The sequence below is a fragment of the Mirounga angustirostris genome, unplaced genomic scaffold (assembly GCF_029215605.1).
Source record: "Mirounga angustirostris isolate CCGP_5_RB_7025 unplaced genomic scaffold, mMirAng1.0.hap1 SCAF_15, whole genome shotgun sequence".
Classification (NCBI taxonomy): domain Eukaryota; kingdom Metazoa; phylum Chordata; class Mammalia; order Carnivora; family Phocidae; genus Mirounga; species Mirounga angustirostris.
In genome coordinates, this window is record NW_026991723.1 from 1,983,036 (window position 1) to 2,002,348 (window position 19,313).

The following is a 19,313-nucleotide window of genomic DNA, read 5'->3' on the forward strand; positions in this document are numbered from 1 at the left end:
CCATCCCACCGCGCTTCCGCCCGGCAGGCCAAGCCCCGCCCATCCCACCGCGCTTCCGCCCGGCAGGCCAAGCCCCGCCCATCCCACCGCGCTTCCGCCCGGCAGATCAAACCCCGCCCATCCCACCGCGCTTCCGCCCCGCAGGCCAAACCCCGCCCATCCCACCGCGCTTCCGCCCGGCAGGCCAAGCCCCGCCCATCCCACCGCGCTTCCGCCCGGCAGGCCAAACCCCGCCCATCCCACCGCGCTTCCGCCCTGCAAGCCAAACCCTGCCTACCCCACCGCGCTTCCGTTCCTCAGCTAAACCCCGCCCACTCCGCCACGCTTCCGCCCCGAAAGACAAATCCCGCCCGTCCCACAGCGCTTCCGCCCCGCAAGCCGAGCCCCGCCCACCCTGCCGCGCTTCCGCCCCACTCAACCAAACCCTGCCCAGCCTACCTCACTTCCGCCCCGTAGGCCGAACCCCTCCCGTCTCAAGGCTCTTCAGCCCGCAGGCCAAGCCCCGCCCGCCCCGCCGCACTTCCGCTCCACTCAGCCAAGCCCCGCCCATCTCACGGCGCTTCCGCCCCGCAGACTACGCCCAGCCCGGAAGGCTCGTGCCGTTCTCAGTCAATCCTGTTCAGCCCCCTCTCCGCCTTACGCAGTAGCCAGTCCGCCCCGCTTCTCCCCAACCTTCCACTTGCCCCTGACCCTCACCCCTGCACTGACCCTCACGACAGGGACCTTGAGGCGGGCACCTCCCCAGCCCTGGCCGTTGCCCTCCCTCTTGCCAGTAAACGTGCCCTGTCTTGCACTCCAGCCCCACCCCTTACCCGCTCTCAACCTGGCCTCAACAAGGTCCTCTCCTTTGCCGGGGTCGGGCCGCCCCTAGTCCGGACACTCACCCGTACCTTGCCCCGACCCCTCCCCTCCAACCTCGCCCTGCTTCTAACCCTCAACCCGGCTCTCGTCTGCCATCTGCCCTACCCGAAGCCCCTACCTTCACCGGACCCTGGCACCGTAACCCTCACAGTGAACTTCACCCTGGCCGTGACACCCGGCCTCACTCTGACCTTGACATTCAAGGTCAATAGTAGAACTGTGGGTACAGCTCGAATTTATTCGGAGCTCAGAGCTCCCAGAAGGTAGCCAGACTGCAGCTTAGAGTTGACAGAAGATGTAGCCGGAGACAGGCACACATCCTCAAGCATCAGACCTCTCCCTGAAAGCAACAAATGAGTCTGCCTTGTTTGCATGGGCCTAGGAGCTTGGAGGGCAATGACCTGTCCTCAGTGCTCACAGAAGTTTATCCCCATGAAGAACAAAAGATTGCTAAGTTTCTCTGCTCTGTTTTTAATTCTTCCTGAACCAAGGCTGCACCGTCCCAATTATTGAGCCCTATAGTAAGTCTTAGGTCTAACAGTGAGTCCTTCCCTTTTTCTCTTCTGCTGCCTTCTCTTAACCCTTTTATTTCCATACATGCTGTAGAAACGGCTTATCAAATCTTATTAAACAACAAACAAGGGCTGATTTTGCTTGTATTTGGATTTACTAAATTAAGACATGAGTTCCAGGAATGCCTGTCTCCTCACTTGCTCTTTATCTGAGTAAGGAGGTGACACATCTGGTCCTGGCTCACCCTTATCCTGAGGGTAGAGATGTTGGTAAACCGACTTAAACCTGATAGGTCCCCAACCTGAGCCAGCCCTGGGCTTGACTTCCGCCACCTCACTGTCTGAAGCCCCCAGGACCAGAATAGCCATGCCTGGGTCCACTTCCCTGGTGACCAGAGAGAAGCAGAAGCCAGGAATCAATGCCACTTCCCCCAACAGGAATGGAAGAGGGGCAGACACCAGGCAGGACTACCCGGGCTTTTCATAGAAATCTCGAAACTGAACTAGCTTTTAATGCCTCTGAAAACCAAACCAAAACAAACCTGCCCTCCCACTTGTGTTTCAGTGTGAGGACATCTTACACTCTGCACTCCCCTAGATGGCTCTACCAGGACCATCCCTGACCAGGAAGGCAGGGCCTGGAGAACCAGGACCATGGCAGGCCCAACCCCGGAGCCCACTCTCTCCCTCTGATGGGTAAGTCAGCAACACACAGATGGGAAGCCGACAGTGCAAGCTGCAGGTCTCCTCTGCTGGAGCTGGACGTCCTCATCACCTGGCTGAGAGCAGGACCAGGCATGGAGTGGGGGACAAGTATGGCTGGGTAGAGGCCATGGGAGGTTGAGTCAGGCTAAGCAGAAGAACAAGAAGCCTGGGGGGCTCTGGGGAGCAGGACAGCAGGGCTAGCCCAGCGTCTCAGCCCTCTGGGATGAAGGGCCGAATCAGCTCCGGGTTCAACAGCGACTCTTCAAGAGGCCGGTCCACATGGAAGTCATGGACGTGGGGGGGCCCTGGGTGGGCCTTGGGGGCAGGTCCCCCTGGGCGCTGGGGAATCGGCAGCTCCGAGGGGTGGGCAGGCAGGGGAGCCGTGAAGAAGTACTGGTGCAGGAGGGCCTGGGGGTGGCAAGGGACAGCAGAAGGAAATCAGTCACCTCCCAGTCCCCACCTCAGCTCACTTCCCTCTGAGGGGGGATCTGAACACTGCCCTCCTGAGGCTCACTCCTACAGCACCTCTGAGTGCTCACCATCTGATCAAAGAACCTGCCCTCATGAAGTCTTCCACGAGTCAGGGGTGCGGGTGCCCAAGATAAAGAAGATACAGGGTGCAGAGACAACAAGGGGGTGAGGGATGCTGGAGAGACTGCAGGCCTGCAGAGCGGTGCTCGAGCAGAGAGCTGAGAGGTGCAGGGGCTAGGCCCAAGGACAGAGTGCACCTGGAGCCCAGGGGAGAATGAGCAAAGGGGCAGGAGCTGACAGGGCCCCAGAGATGATGGCCCCAACTGTGAGACACTCGTGGGCCCCTAGGACCTGGGCTTCTGCTCTGAGGGGGGGGGTCACAGGAGAGCCCTGCGGGGGGTATGAGCCAGCCTGCCAGGTGGAGGACACACTGAATGGGCAGAAGCAGGCGGTGGCAGGGTGCGGGGCGGGGGGGGGGTAGTGTGCAGGGGCTCAGACTGCGGGAAGCAGTCAGATGACCTCAGCCCACTTCAGAGGCGCCGATGATGTGAGAACTCCCCAGGGGGCATGCCAGTGCTGAGAGTGGGGAGGGGACAGCGGCCGTGAGGCTGGGGACACAGGTACACCCGAGACAGAGGCCCTGGCACTACTGGCCAGCAGCCCAGGGTCCTCCCCCTCCTTCCCGGCCACACAACCCACCCTCCCGGGTCCCCCATGCCAGCCCTCTGCTCCTCATTTCTCCTGTGCTTAAACCTGCACTTCCCCAAAGTCAGTGCCAATCCCCCCACCCCCAGGGCCCGGGGTGATACTGGGCATGTGCCGACGCAGAGTCGCTATCTGTTGAAGGGATGGAGGAGCTGGTCACCGACAACCCAGATGTGCTCTTCTGCAAGCTGGCCGTGGGCCGCCTGACCTGCCCGTGACCCGCCAGGCTCTGGTTCCAGCCCCCCGCAGATCCCGAGGGGCCTCAACCTCGGGGCTGGGGGGCCCAAGCGAGGAGGGCCGGGGAAAGCGGGTCGCTGTACCTACCTGGGAGGCTGAGATGCGCTGGCGTGGAGGGTAGAGGAGGAACTGCCCCAGCAGGTCCAAAGCTTGAGGAGACGCGTCAGGCAGCACCTCCACCAGCGGCACGGGCGCCTGCTCCGTGAAGGAAATCTTGCTGTAGTCGGGCAGCTCCGTGACCTCCTAGAACCACTGTCATCAGTCCTTGCCCGCTACGACCCACCCGCTCACTCTCACCCGCGGCTCCCGCCGTCACTCCTGAAATCCCACAGCCCCTCCCCGACTCGGGCGCCTGCGCCACACCCAGCTTGGTGACAAGTGCAAGTGTGCTGGGAGGGAAGGGACAGGACCTGGCCTCGGGCACCCAGCAGGGTAGAAAGGGAGAAGCCCCCGAGGGAGGCCAGGACAGTGGCCGGAGGGCAAGCAGGTGTGGGGCCACAGGGAAGAGGTGCAGGAAAGGGTGGTCCTGGCTACGGGGGGGGGAGGGAGGATACCTGCCCCCACCCCCCAATAGGAAGCCCTGCACACCGGCCAGACTTGAGGACTGGGGGTGCCCAAGACTCGAAGCACACAGCAAAGCTGTTCAATATCGTTCTCCCCAGGAAAGAGAGGGGATCCGTTCAGCAACTCCCCCAGGATGCAGCCCACAGCCCTGTGGATACAGACGCAAAGAATTCAGAGATCTCACACCAGGACACAGATCTCCGCCCGCCAGCTCCGTCACCTCACACAGGACACAGATCCGCCCACTCCCAGCTCCATCACCTCACACTAAGGACACAGATCTTCCCACATAGACCCACACCCCATACTGGGGCCAAGGAACCACAAAAGAGCACAGATGCTTCATATCTAGGAATACAGATTTGTAAATAAAGACCACAAGCCTAGAACATAGAACATATTCCCCTACCAAAGAGCTCACTGGCCTCAACCCTAGAAAACAAAGCAACATCCTCAATAGTTCTGAGACTTCTCAGAGCCTCAATTTCTGGGACACACAACCACCACCTCACACTCGTCACCTTCTGGGGCAGACTTCCAAAACAGCCCCTACATCTCAAGCTCTTAGGCATGTACAAACAAACCATCCTACCCCAAATAAAGGCTCAGAGCCTTCACACTCAGGGACCCAGGCCTCTAGATAGCCCACCTCCTGGGATATACGCAACCCCCTGTCCACTAATGTAGATGACCCATACGCCTTGAGCCTCAGACCACCTCCCCCACTCCAGCCCAGAAGCTTCCCACTCTGATTACCTAATCCCCACCCAGCTCAAAAATGTCAGAGAGGAAAACTGACCCCAAACTCCTCAGAGATACCCCAACCAGGGAAGACACCCCCAAGGCAACCTATAGTTCACAGCAGGAAGACACCCCCCCAAATGGCTGAGCAACCCCAAAGCCCAGGAGAAAAAGGTGACTCCCTAACCCACATTCCCCCACGCCCAGCCCACAGGGGCCTCACCACAGGTCAACGCCCTGGTCATATTGGCGGGCACCATACAGGAGCTCAGGGGCTCGGTACCACCTGTGAGGAGGAGGGCGGGCAGTCACAACCAGGCCGCTGGTCTGCCAGAAGGCTGCCCGGATAGGTCACCCCAGCCCCACAAGCTATGTCTGAACTGAAGGTCCAGAAGCATCTCATCCCCAGTGAGAAGGTTGGGGCCTGTCCATTGCCAAGCCCTGCCTGGGAACTGGCCTTCCCTACCTGGTGGCCACCTGGTGAGTGTAAAGGCGGCTGCCATCTGGGGAAAAGACCCGGGCCAGGCCAAAGTCCGCTATCTTGAGCTGGCCTGAGGCACTGATGAGCAGGTTGGCCGGTTTCAGGTCCTGAGCACACCAAAGGAAGCATCAGTTCCTCCAGATCCCCCAGAGGACCTTGGGACAGGAGAGCTTGGCAGGCTAAGTACATGGGTCAGCCCAGGCCCCCACGCTCTCTGGGCCACTTACTCTGTGGTGTGGCCACACCGTAGGTCCTGTCCCCTCTGACCCCCTCTGACCACACCTTCTTCAAGGGCTAGCCCCACAGGTCCCGCCGCAGCCCATGCCGAGACTGACCCGATGCACGATGTTGTTGGCGTGGCAGAATGCGACACCCTTGAGCAGCATCTGCAGGTAGCTCTTGACCTGTGCCTGGACCAGCGGCCTCTGGGCGTGGCGCACCACCTCGGCCAGATCTGACAGCATGAACTCGAAGGCCAGCACAAAGCCTGCACCGTGCGGGAACACAGCCTTCAGCTGCACCACCTGCAGGGCAGGCCTCCTGTCAGCCCTGGACCCACAGTGCTCAGAGCCTCTCTGGGACCCCCAACCCTTGCCCTGACAGAGGACGAGGCAGGAAGGGAGTTGAGTTCCCTACGTGCAGGTCCCCATCTAACACTGCCTTCACACTCAGGGAAAAGGAGGTCTAAGGAAGGTCACCTAGGGCAGTGTCTGGCCATCCACCCAGCCCAGGAACTGGAAAATCACCTGGGAGGGGTCTCTCTCTCACTCTCATACACACACAGGGCACAGGTCTCCTCTGGGGCCATGAAATCCCAGTATCAGGAGACACGTCACATATGCTTCCTGAGGGCCCACAGGTCACAGAGACTGGGCGGCACAGCAGTGAGCAGGAGCAAGGCCTGGCAGGTCCTGACGACCTTAAGGAGCTCACAGGACAGGAACACACACACCTGACACATGAGCAAGCAAGCCCCCCGGCTGTGTCCAGGTTCTGAGGAGGACGGAGAGAATAAAACAGGTGGGGTCAGTAACGCAGGGATGTGGGAAGGAGCTGAGGGCAGAGGGCAGAGGAACAACAAGCACAAAGGCCTGCGGTGGGAACAGGAAGAAGGCTGGCCACCGGCATGTAGGATCCTCTAGGGAAGGGACCTTTGCTCGGTTCTGTGCTGTGACCTGGACGGTGTCACAGGAGACACTTCAGAAGGTGTGTGAAATGAATGAAGAGAGGAGCTGGAGTTCTCTGCATGAAGAAAAACCAGTGGGCTTTTCAAGCAGGGAAGTGGATTCCATCTACACTGGCTGACGGTGGGGGGAGGAGCACCGTGAAGTGGATTCCATCTACACTGGCTGACGGTGGGGGGAGGAGCACCGTGAAGTGGATTCCATCTACACTGGCTGACGGTGCGGGGCAGGGGCACCGTGAAGTGGATTCCATCTACACTGGCTGACGGTGGGGGGAGGAGCACCGTGAAGTGGATTCCATCTACACTGGCTGACGGTGGGGGGAGGAGCACCGTGAAGTGGATTCCATCTACACTGGCTGACGGTGGGGCGAGGAGCACCGTGAAGTGGATTCCATCTACACTGGCTGACGGTGCGGGGCAGGGGCACCGTGAAGTGGATTCCATCTACACTGGCTGACGGTGGGGGGAGGAGCACCGTGAAGTGGATTCCATCTACACTGGCTGACGGTGCGGGGCAGGGGCACCGTGAAGTGGATTCCATCTACACTGGCTGACGGTGGGGCGAGGAGCACCGTGAAGTGGATTCCATCTACACTGGCTGACGGTGGGGCGAGGAGCACCGTGAAGTGGATTCCATCTACACTGGCTGACGGTGGGGGGAGGAGCACCGTGAAGTGGATTCCATCTACACTGGCTGACGGTGGGGGGAGGAGCACCGTGAAGTGGATTCCATCTACACTGGCTGACGGTGGGGGGAAGAGCACAGTGAGGAAGCAGCTGCACTGGCTCCGGTCAGAGCTGAAGGTGGCCGGGGCTCAACTCTGGAGGGTTTTACGGTAGAAACTTCCGGGCTGCTGACGGGTTGAGGCCCCTGTCCCCAGCCTTCTTACAGGCCCTCCACCTCTCCCACACGTGGGCTGTCTGCATGCCCCCGGACTGTCCTCAAAAAAATTCGAATAGCCTTACTGCTGGTTTTCAGACTTTGAAGGCAACACAAAATCATTTCACAGATCACACACATACATTCAGATAAAGCACAGAATTATAAAGAAAAAAATCAAAAGAAAAATCCTATCAAATACAATCAACCTTAGAGCACATTCTATCAGACTACAACAAATATGGCATGTACTAACACATATTATATATATATACACACGCATTTGCATACAAAACTAGGATGACATATTTTTAGATGTGTTTTATAAGCAATTTTACAACATGCTTTTTTGTCATATATCCAATACATCATGGACATCTCCAGAGGATAACAAACAAGCAGGACACGACAGGACTGTCACTCCCCAGGGATGAGAGAAAGCACAGCGAAGAGCTCTGAGGCTGAGGGTGAATGTGTCCCTCCCCGTGTCCCCACAGCGCCTCCAGCCCCATCACAGCAGAACAGGGCCACGTGGGCCCTGCTGTCTCTGTGCATCTCCCCTACTGCACTTAAGTTATCAGAAGCCCAATCGGGGCCCATGCCCAGCCCAAGGTAGGACCTACGGGTGGACCCCAGGTTAGAACATCTGGACTCCTCAATCAGACCCCAGCCAAAGCATCCACGGACCAGCTGTGTGCCCACAGCTGGTGGATGAGCCTCCCCGCCTGGCCTGAGAAGGGGCGATCCTGAAATCGCCCTTGCAGAGCAATGGAGAACTCAGAATGAAAACGAACCCAACAGTTAACCTAGCCTGGGGAACAGAACAGAAGCTCAATGGAGGCAGTTATCATTATCATTACAAATCACCAAATGTTTTATGAAGTCAGTGAATAAATGAATGAATTATGAGAACAGGAAGAAACGAGCGGGTGAATAAGAGGGAGTGAGTGCATAATGACGTAAGTGGGGGACGAGGTGGACAAGACAGGGAGCAAGGGAGGGGTGCCGAGGAGCACAGGGAGGCTGCGGAAAGGGGCCCTCCGAGCCCACCCCCGCTCACGTGCTGATTGTCCTCGATCTCCTGCAGGGCCTTGATCTCCCGCAGGGCCTGGTTGGGGATGCCATCCTCCAGCCGCCGCAGAGCCACCTTCTTGAGCGCCACGATCTCTCCAGTCTGCGGGACAGAACTAAGACACTGCCACCCGTCCAGGGCTGGGGAACGGGGTGCGCCGACGGGACAGGCGCCATGGGGGGGACGCAGAGGCCCGAGGTCCTCTTGGGGGTGGGAAGCGCCCCCACCCCGATCTGGAGGGAAATCAGGTCCAGCCTGGGACCCACTGTTGCAGAGGGGCGCGAACAGCTCCAGACTCTAACGCCACGCTCCCTGGGGCGCTCGCGGGACGACCGCGGTGGCATCGCGGGCGGGTGGGCATCTGACCGCAACCTGGACGACCCGCACGGAAGGGCGCCAAAGTGGTGGGCGCACACCACGAGGCGGGGCCGGGAGGCGGGCGCGGCGGTGCAGACGTGGGCACGGAAAACGGGGGTCAGGGGGTCTTTCTCTCGACCCCAACGGCTGGAAGCGAAGGCAGGCCTGGCGCCCCGCGTGCCGGCTCACCTCCACGTGCTTGGCCTTAAAGACGACACCGTGCGCGCCCTCCCCGATGCGGCCCAGGATGCAGTACTGGTCCATGCCCGCGCCGCCGCAGGCCCGCCCCGCCCCGCTGGCCCGACGCGGCTGCCTAGCAACGCGCTGCCTCTCCGCGCCCGGCCGAGGCCGGCAGCAGCTGCGGACGCCTCCGGGCCTCGTCTACGCCTTCGCCGGTTCCCCGCGGCCAGGCCGCAGCGCAGGCCATCCGGGGGAAGCCATCGTGCGCGGAGGGCGCCAGCGCCGGGGCGGCGGAGCAATGGCGCCCGGTGCCCCCTCCCCGCGCCCCAGACGTCACGTGACCGGCGCCGCCGGGGCACGCAGCGGGGGGCGTGGCCGCGCTCCCTGGGGTAGAGCTTCGCGGCCAGGCGGGCGGGGAGGGGCGGGGAGGGGCGGGGCCGCGATAGGCGGGCCTCGCAGGCGGGGGGCGGGGCTGCGCGTCTGGGCGGGGCCTCCTTGGAGAGGCGAGCGCAGCTCGGTCCCAGCAGGCCCCGCTCCCCACCTGTATCTGGTCGTGCCAGCTTCAAGGACACTCTGGGTCCAGGGCCAGGTTGTGGAGGCAGCGTCAGTGGGGCCTCCCTTCTGGAAGGTCGGTTGGCAACACAGAGACATCTTTTAAAAAGTTCAAACTCTCGGGGCGCCTGGGGGGCTCAGTTGGTTAAGCGACTGCCTTCGGCTCAGGTCATGATCCTGGAGTCCCGGGATCGAGTCCCGCATCGGGCTCCCCGCTCGGCGGGGAGTCTGCTTCTCCCTCTGACCCTCCCCCCTCTCATGCTCTCTATCTCATTCTCTCTCTCTCAAATAAATAAATAAAATCTTTAAAAAAAAAAAAAGTTCAAACTCTGACCAGAAGTGCATGTCTAAGGCTTCTCTTGAGGTAACATTTGGAGGAATTTGCATGAGTGATTCTGAAGAACTGCATACCATCAAAGGATGTTGACAAAAAACACAAGTTGCTCTTAAACCCCTGGAAAGATGCTCAATCTTACACACAAGATAAATGCAAAATAATCTACAGTTTTCCGCCTATGAAATGACTAACGATCCCACATCTAAGTCCATTAGCCAGGCTCTGGGAAAACAGGAGCTTGTATACATTGCTGGTGGGAGTGTAACTTGTCATGCTGACAAGTTACAGATGCATATCCCTGGACTCAGCAAGTCCACTTCTAGAAATACCCCAACAGATACACTGCACACATGTGAGATGACCTGTGCAAAGTTACTCATTGCAGCATTGTGTGAACAGCAAAAAATCGAAAACACCACAGATGTCCATCAGTAGAAGACTGCCTAAATGGTGGTACACCCATCCAGTGGAATATGTGGCCTGATGCTTTTTTATGTGCAGTAATAAGAAGACTTCTAAGATACATTGTTTAGTTAAAAAGGCAAGATGCAGAACAGAGCATACAGTGTGCCCCCAGCTGTGTAAAGAAAAGAAAAAAATCTAATGTCTGTTCATCCATTACAATATATCTGCAAAGATACTCAAGATTTCATAATTGCAGTTACCTGGTGAGGGACTGGAAGGACTGGGGACAGGGTAGGAAGTAAACTCTTCACCAGGCCTTTGTATTCTTTGAGCTTTGAACCATATCATTTATTAATTTTTCAAAAAGGTAAATATTTTCTAGCTCAGAAGTTCCACCTTTAAAAAATTGCAGAAGAATGCCTTGATGTCCATACAAAGATGTTCACCCTGTTTGATGATAGCAGAGGCCAGAAAATAACCCAAATATCCCATGGAAGAATGGGTAGACAAGTTATGGGAGCGCCTTAGAATGGAATATTTTATAGCTATTACAAATGGTGAGGAAAAGGATGTGGCATGGGAAAAGGATGGTCTTCAAAAAATAGTACTGGGTCATTTGAAAGGTCATATGAAGAAAAAAATGTGTATTGACCCAAACCTCACACCATACACAAAAACTGATTCCAGATGGAGTGCAAAACTAAATATGGAAGGTAAACAATGAAGTTTTAGAAGAAAACAGAGAATCTTAATGACTTTGGGTTAGGTAAGATTTTTCTTAAAGAGATTATGGAAAGCACTGAAGGGAAACTGAAAGCACTAAAATGAGAAATTGGACTTTATCAATATAGTAAGAACATCTGTCCTTCAAAAGACACCACTAGAGAGTGAAAAGGAAAGCCACAGAAAGGGAGAAGATACCAAAATACATATATATGACTAAGGCTCCTATCTAGAACTTATAAAGAACTCTTATAAAATAATTAAGAAGCAGACAACCTTACCAGAAAAATGGGCAAAACCTGGAGTAGGCACTTCACAAAAGGCAATACCCAAATAACCAATAAATGTTTGACAAGGTCTGTGCTAACTTCACTGGTCATCAGGAAATTTCAAATTAAAACCATACTTTTACTGGGGTGCCTGGGTGGCTCAGTCGGTTGAACATCCAACTCTTAGTTTCAGCTCAGGTCATGATCTCAAGGCCGTGGGATTGAGCCCAGCATCAGACTCCATGCTCAACAAGGAGTCTGCTTGTCCCTCTCCTTCCCTCCACTCATGCTCTCTCTCAAAAATAAATAAATAAAATATTTAAAAAACTCAATTTTACTGTAACCACCCAGAATCATTTAAATGAAAAAGACAGACAATGCCAAATGCTGGCAAAGATGTAGAGCAGCCAGAATTCTCATACACTGCTGATGTGACAGCAAGTTCAGACAACCACTTTGAACACTATTTGATACTATCTTTTCAAACTCATGTGGAGATTTTACATATTTATAGATAGATGATAGATAGATACACACACACACACATATATATAATCTAGTAAGTCCATCCCTAGGAATTTAACCTGGCAGAAGTGCATATATGTATATTCCCAAAGGACATACAGGTTCATAGCAGCACTCGTTAATAGCCTAACCTGAAACAACCCAAATGTCTACAGTAGAATGGATAAATAAACTGTGAAATATTTCCCCAATGGAGTACTACACAGTAATGAGAATGAAGAAAGCATCACCACTGGCAACAACATGGATGAATCATAAACACAATGTTGAGGGAAGAAGCTAGACACAAAAGAATGTAAAATGGTGTAGCCACTGTGGAAAGCAGCATGGTGGTTCCTCAAAAATTAAAAATAGAGGGGCACCTGGGTGGCTCAGTCGTTAAGCGTCTGCCTTCGGCTCAGGTCATGATCCCAGGGTCCTGGGATCGAGCCCCGCATCGGGCTCCCTGCTCAGCGGGAAGCCTGCTTCTCCCTCTCACACTCCCCTTGCTTGTGTTCCTTGCTCGCTGCCTCTCTCTCTGTCAAATAAATAAATAAAATCTTTAAAAAAAAAATTAAAAATAGAATTTCCATATGATCTAGCAAATCTACTGTTGGGTATATATCCAAAAGAATTGAAAGTGGGATCTTAAAGAGATATTTGTACACCTATTTTTATATCAGCATTATTTACAACAGCCAAGAGGACGAAGCAACCCAGGTGTCCATCAACAGATGAATAGATTTTAAAATGTGGTATATATGTACAACAGAATATTATTTATCCTTAAAAAGGAAGGAAATTCTGAAACATGTTACAGCATGGATGGACCTTGAGGACATTATGCTAAGTGAAATAAGCCAGTCACAAAAAGACAAATACTGTAGGATTCCACTTATATTCATAGTGGAATTCATAGAAATAGAAAGTAGACTGGTCAGTGCTAGGGGCAGGAAGGGAGTGGGTGAGGGAAATAAGGAGTTATTGTTTAACGGGTATAGCATTTCAGTTTTGCCAAATGAAAAGTTCTGGATATTGTTGGTTGCCCAGCAATATAAATATACTTAATACTACTGAACTTTACAATTAAAAATGGTTCAAAAAACAAAATAAATTATTCAGATGGCAAATTGTATATTTGTTTTTTCTCCACAATGAAATTTTTTAAATTAAAAATCTAAAAAGAAATGAATGGAGCGGGGCGCTTGTGTGGCTCAGTCGGTTACACATCTACCTTCGGCTCAGGTCATGGTCCCAGGGTCCTGGGATCGAGCCCCACATTGGGCTCCCTGCTCAGTGGGGAGTCCGCTCCTGTCTCTCCCTCTGCCTCCCCACTCATGCTCTCTCTCTCATGCTCTCTTTCTCTCTCAAATAAATAAAATCTTAAAAAAAAAAAAAGAAATGAATTGAGTATGAGGGACCTGTAGGACAATAATAGTGCTTCTAACATTTAGGAGAGGAGAAAGAGCACAGGGCTGAAAAAACATTAGAATAAATAATGACAGAAAGCTTCACAAATTTGGGGGGAAAGATAATGTACAGATTTTAGAAGCTGAGTGAACCCCAAACAGAATAAACTCAAAAAGATCCATGCCCAGAAGCATCATAATCAAATTTCTGGACACTAAAGGAAAAAGAACACTTGAAAGCATCCATAGAGAGACGATACATTGCCCACTCAGAGTACAATGTCCCCAGTGGCTGTGATTTCTCACCAGAAGCCATGGAGGCCAGAGAAGTGGCACCATGTTTTTCAGGTGAATTACATATCCAGTGAGAAAATCATTCAGAAATGAAAGGGAAATGAAGATGTTCTCAAAGGAAGGAAAAGAGATTTTTGTGGTTAGCAGACCTCACCTAGAGGAATTGCTAAAGGAAGTCCTTGAGACAGAAGGGAAATGATAACAGAAGAAAGCAGGGAATGTTGGGAGTGAAAAAGAAGAGTAGAATGGGTTAATATTTGGTGAATATGATAGATTCTTCTTCTCCACTTGGGTTTTAAAAATTGATATTTGAAAGCAAAAATTATAGCATTGCTTGAAGTGGTTCTCAAAGTAGTCATGGACAATATTGAAAATGAAAAGGAAAAAATGCTTAAAAAAAAAAGTAGTTCACAGGAGCCAACCAAAAGAGCTCCCAAAGGCCACTGCTGTAACTGTTCGACCAAGGAATTAAATAATGTGATATTGGATTATAGCCCCAAGTATAAAGTAAATGTCCATGGGTCCATAGTAATATAAATAAATGATTGAATAAATAAACAGATGGAGGATAATGGAAAGAACCTTATGCAGGAGAAAATAATTTAGGTAGATACTCTGATCTCGGAGGTATGGCATGACTCCCCACTCCTTAGTGCGGGTGGTACATTTTGTCTTCCTGGCAAAGAGGACAGTATGGAAAGGGAGTAAAAGGACTATGCAGGGGAGACACCTGACAGGAGACACTCTCAGCCAGGAGATCAAGGTCAACATCACTAGTGATAAGTTGTGCTGATGGTACATATCACTGATAGGTGGAGAGAACAGAACTTTACCTCTGTGGTCTCCGCCCACCAACCCCCGCAAACCCATAACTTCCATGTAACCAGGAGAAAAACATCAGGAAAATCCCAACTAGGGGGCAATCTACAAAAATACTTGACTAATACTCCTCGAAACGATCAAGGTCATCAAAAGCAAGGAAAGTCTGAGAAACTGTCACAGCTGAGAAGAGCCTAAGGATAAGTAACAACTAAAAGTGACTTGGTATCTTGTATGGAAACCTGGAAGAGAAAAAACACATTAAGTTAAAACTAAGGAAATCTGAATAAAATATGGACTTTAGCAATAACAGTGTATCAATATTGTTTATTAATTGTGATAGATGTACCATATTAATATAAAATGTTAATAGGAGAAACTGGGCTTTAGGCATATGCAAACTATGTATTATCTTTGCAGTTTTTTGGTAAATCTAAAACTATTCTGGGGCGCCTGGGTGGCTCAGTCGTTAAGCGTCTGCCTTCAGCTCAGGTCATGATCCCAGGGTCCTGGGATCGAGCCCCACATCGGGCTCCCCGGTCCGTGGGAAGCCTGCTTCTCCCCCTCCCACTCTCCCTGCTTGTGTTCCCTCTCTCGCTGTGTCTCTCTCTGTCAAATAAACAAAATCTTTTAAAAATAAAATAAAATAAAACTATTCTAAAATTTTCAAGTTTCCTTTAAAAAATAGATACATATATAAAAACACTAATCCAAGACAGCCAGAGTGGTTATATTAAAATAAGGCAAAGTCAACTTCAGAACAAAGAAAGCTACCAGTGTCAAAGAGAAACATTATAATGATTAAAAAGTGTCAATTCATTGAGATATAATCTAAAATGTGTATGCACCAAGCAATAAAATTGACAGAACTGAAAAGAGAAATAGACGTATCTTCAATTATAGTTGGGGACTTTTACACTTTTCTATCACAGTAATTGATAGAACCACCAGACAGAAAATCAGCAGACATAGAAGAACTAAGCAAAACTATCAACCAAGTACCCCCAAGAGTGTGTAGATGTAGACAAGCTGATTATAAGGTTTATACGGGAAGGCAAAGAAACTAGAATAGCTATTTTTAAAGTTTATTTATTTCTTTTTAAGCAATATCTACACCCGTGTGGGGCTTGAGCTCACAACCCAGAGATCAAGAGTCACATGCCCTTCTGACTGAGCCAGCAGGTGCCCCAGAATAGCTTTTTTCAAAAGTGTTGAAAAGGAAGAATAAAGTTGGAGGGAGGAACCACCCTTCTCAATTGTAAGGAGTTGTATATAGCCACAGTAATCAAGACAGTGTGGTAATGGCAGGCAAAGACATACATAAATCGATGGAAAAGAATAGAGAGTCCAGGGATAGAGCTAAAAAGTATGGCCAAATTTTTTGTTTTGTTTTGTTTTCTAAATTGAAATATAATTCACATACCATAAAATTCCCCCCATTAAATTGTACTCTTAGGTGATGTTTGATATATTCACAAGATTTTTAAATATTCACAAGATTGCAACCATCACCACTATCTAAACCAGAATATATTTTCATCACCCTCCAAAAAGACCCCCTCCCCATTAGCAGTCATTCCCCCTTCCCCTCTTCTCCCAACCCTGGACAACCACTAATCCACTTTCTAGCTCTATGAATTTGCCTAGTCTGGACATTTCTTATAATCATATGATATGTGACATTTTGTGTCTGACTTCCTTCACTTTAGCATGTTTTCAAGGTTCATCCATGTTATAACATGTATCAGTATCTCATTCCTTTTTTATGAATAAATCATATCCATCATATGGGCATACCTCATTTTGTTTATCCATTCCTTAGGTGATGGACATTTAGGTTGGCTCCGCTTTTTGGCTCTGTTAAATAGTGCTGCTATGAACATTTGTGTACAAGTTTTTGTGTGAAATTATGTTTTCGGTTCTCTTGGGTATACATGTAGGGGTAGAATTGCCTGGCCATATGGTAACTATGTTTAACTCTTTGAGTCGCTGCCACGTGGCTGTCCAAAGTGGCTGCACCTGTTTACATTCCCACCAGAGGTGTATGAGAGTTCTTATTTCCCACATCCTTGCCAACAAGTTGACCATCTTTTTTATTTCAGTCACCCTAGTAAGCATAAAGTGGTTTGATTTGTATTTCCCTAATAACTAATACTGTTGAGCATATATTTATATGCTTACAGGCCATTTGTATATTTTCTCTGGAGAAATGTCTGTTCAAGTCCTTTCCCCATTATCTATTGGGATATTTGTCTTTATATTGTTGACTTGAAAGAGTTCTTTATGTGTTCTGGATGCTACATTCTTATCAAATATATGATTTGCAAATATTTTCTCCTATTCTGGGAGTTATCCTTTTAACTTTCTTGATAATATTCTTTGAAGCACAAATTTCATCTTTTTCACTTTCTTGATAGTGTTCTTTGAAGGACAAATTTCATTTCAAATTTCAAGCATAAATGAAAAAAAGACATGATGCTTTTGCTATAGGCATCATATTTAAGAAACCGTTGACTAATCCAAGACCACAAAGACTTACATTTTCTTCTAAGTGTTTCATAGAGTTAGCTCTTACATTTAGGTCTTTGACCCATTTCGAGTTCATCTTTTGATGTGGTTTGAGACAGAGGTCCAACTTCATTATTTTGAATGTGGATATACAGCTGTCTTAGCAGTATCTGTTGAAAGGACTATTTCTTTCTTTTTGCATTGTCTTGGAACCTTTGTCAAAAATCAGTTGATCATAATATATAGGGTTTTTTTCTTGACTATCAATTCTATTCCACTAGTTTTTCTATCCTTATGCCAGTATCACCCAGTCTTGATTACTGCAACTTTGCAATAAATTTTGAAATCAGGAATGTGAATCTTTTAATTTTGTCCTTATTTTTCAGGATTGTTTTGGCTATTCTGGGTCCCTTGCATTTTCATATGAATTTTAGGATCAGCTTATTAATTTCTATAAAAATGTGAACTAGATTTTGTAGGGATAGTAGTGTATCTGTACATAATTTGTGGAGTTTTGCCAACTTAAAGATATTAAGTCTTCTAATCCATGAAGATAGGATGCCTTTCTTCTTATTTAAATCTTCTTTAATTCCTTCAATGATGTTTTGTAGTTGTCAGTGTAACATTGCTGAACTCTTTTATTAGCTTTTACCATTTTCATGTGATCCCTTGGTGTTTTCTGTATACAAAATCATGTCCTCCATAAATGGAGAGAGTTTTACATCTGTCTTTTAATCTAGATGCCTTTTATTTCTTCTTATTTTCTAATTGCCCTGGCTAGAACCTCCAGTAAAATGCTAAGTAGAAATGGAGAAATCAGACATGGTTGTCCTGTTCCTGATATTAGAGAGAAAACTTTCAGTCTTCTACCATTAAGCATGATATTAATTGTGGGATTTCCATAGATGCCTTTATTAGGTTGAAGAAGTTCCCTTCTATTCTTATTTTGTTGGATATTTTTATCCTGTAAGGGTTTTGGATTTGTCAAATGTGGTGTTTTTTTTTTTTTTTTCTTTCTGTGTCTATTGAGGTTAGCATGTGGTAAATAGACACAGAAAAAAATTCCACATGCTAAGCTCGATATTCTTTATTAATATGGTATTATTGCTTGATTTTCTTATTTTGAACCCACTTTGCCTTCCTTGGATAAATCTCACTTAGTCATATGTATAATCCCTTTTTAGAAAAGCATCCTTTATTTTTTAGAGCAGTTTTATATTGACAATGAAATTGAGGAGAAAATACAAAGTTCCCATATATTCCCTGTCCTTACAAACACACAGCTTCCTTCACCATCAACATCCTGCTCCAGAGTGGTACATTTATTAGAATCAATGAACCAACACTAATACTTCATTATTATTCAAAGCCCATAGTCTACACTAACAACTACTTTTGGTGTTGTACCTTCTATGGATTTTGACAAATGCATAATAACATGTACCCACCATTACACTATTATATAGAATAGTTTCATTGCCCTAGAAATCCCCCTGCTTATCCTATTCATACCCTTTCCACTAACCCCTGGCAGCCACCAAACTTTTTACTGTCTCCATAGTTTGGGCTTTTCCAGGATGCCATGGAGTTGGAATTGCACAGTATGTAGCCTTTTTAGATCGGCTTCTTTCACTTAGTATTATGCATTTAAGGTTCCTTTATGTCTTTTCATGGTTTGATAGCTCATTTATTTTTATTTTTTTATTTTGAAATTGTTTTAATATACAAAACATCTTTGGGGAAAAAATGAAAGAAAAACACAAAAAATACAGGAAAATTTTTACTCCATGAGCTCAAATCCTCACTTGTTCGCCAATCCCCAAGATGAAAAACTCTTTTAAAAAAGTATTCAGGGGTTCCTGGGTGGCACAGTTGGTTGAGCGAACAACTCTTGGTTTTGGCTTAGACCCTGATCTCAGGATCTTGAGATCAAGCCCCACATTGGGCTCTGAGCTCAGTGAGGAGTCAGCTTGAATTTCTCTCTCTCTCTCCCTCTGTCCCTCCCTGTGCTTGCTCTCTCTCTCTCTCCCCCTCAAAAATGAATAAATAAACCTTAAAAAAATTAAAAGGTATTCAGTCACCAACAATGATGTTATTACTAGTGATATGGATCAATTTCACAAAACAGGCCAGTGAATCCCATTATAGCAAATCCTATTGCTGTTGCCATGGCAATCTTCTGGAATTCTTTTCTATCAGGTTTAGTGCATCTTTTAGCCAGCCAAAATGAGTCCTTCACAAACTGCTGACTTGGCTCAACGAACTGCATTACCTAATCCATGATGCCTGCCCACCAACACCTCAGATGCCCAGGACATGTAGCACAAAAGTGGACTAGCTCATTTCTTTTTAGCACTTAGTAATATTCCATTGTTTGGATGTACTAAGGCTTATTTATCCAATCACCTACTGAAGGATATCTTGGTTGCTTCCAAGTTCTGGCAATTATGGAATAAAGCTGCTATAAACATCCATCTACAGGTAGTTGTGTAGACATAGCTTTCCACTCCTTTGGGTAGATACCAAAACAGGAGCACACTT

The 19,313-nt window shown here is 49.1% G+C and overlaps 1 protein-coding gene and 1 pseudogene across 5 annotated transcripts; both read right to left on the reverse strand.

Moving 5' to 3' along the window:
- Positions 1-1,509: 1,509 nt before the first annotated feature.
- CDK20 (cyclin dependent kinase 20) lies at positions 1,510-9,178 on the reverse strand. 5 transcript variants are annotated; one of them, XM_045882116.3, is made up of 8 exons: positions 8,962-9,178; positions 8,404-8,517; positions 5,613-5,801; positions 5,263-5,384; positions 5,020-5,082; positions 4,080-4,203; positions 3,579-3,686; positions 1,510-2,486 (listed from the first exon to the last, which is right to left on the reverse strand). In XM_045882116.3, exons 1-8 carry the CDS (start codon positions 9,034-9,036, stop codon positions 2,289-2,291), a joined length of 993 nt encoding a protein of 330 aa, XP_045738072.1. In that variant the 5' UTR covers positions 9,037-9,178; the 3' UTR covers positions 1,510-2,288. The 5 variants fall into 5 exon arrangements, with proteins under 5 accessions (XP_045738072.1, XP_045738071.1, XP_064436159.1 ...); XM_045882115.3 differs by having other exon boundaries at positions 3,579-3,734; XM_064580089.1 differs by lacking the exon at positions 5,020-5,082.
- A 4,916-nt stretch (positions 9,179-14,094) lies between these two features.
- On the reverse strand, positions 14,095-19,053 carry LOC123850217 (protein transport protein Sec61 subunit gamma-like; annotated as a pseudogene).
- Positions 19,054-19,313: the final 260 nt, after the last annotated feature.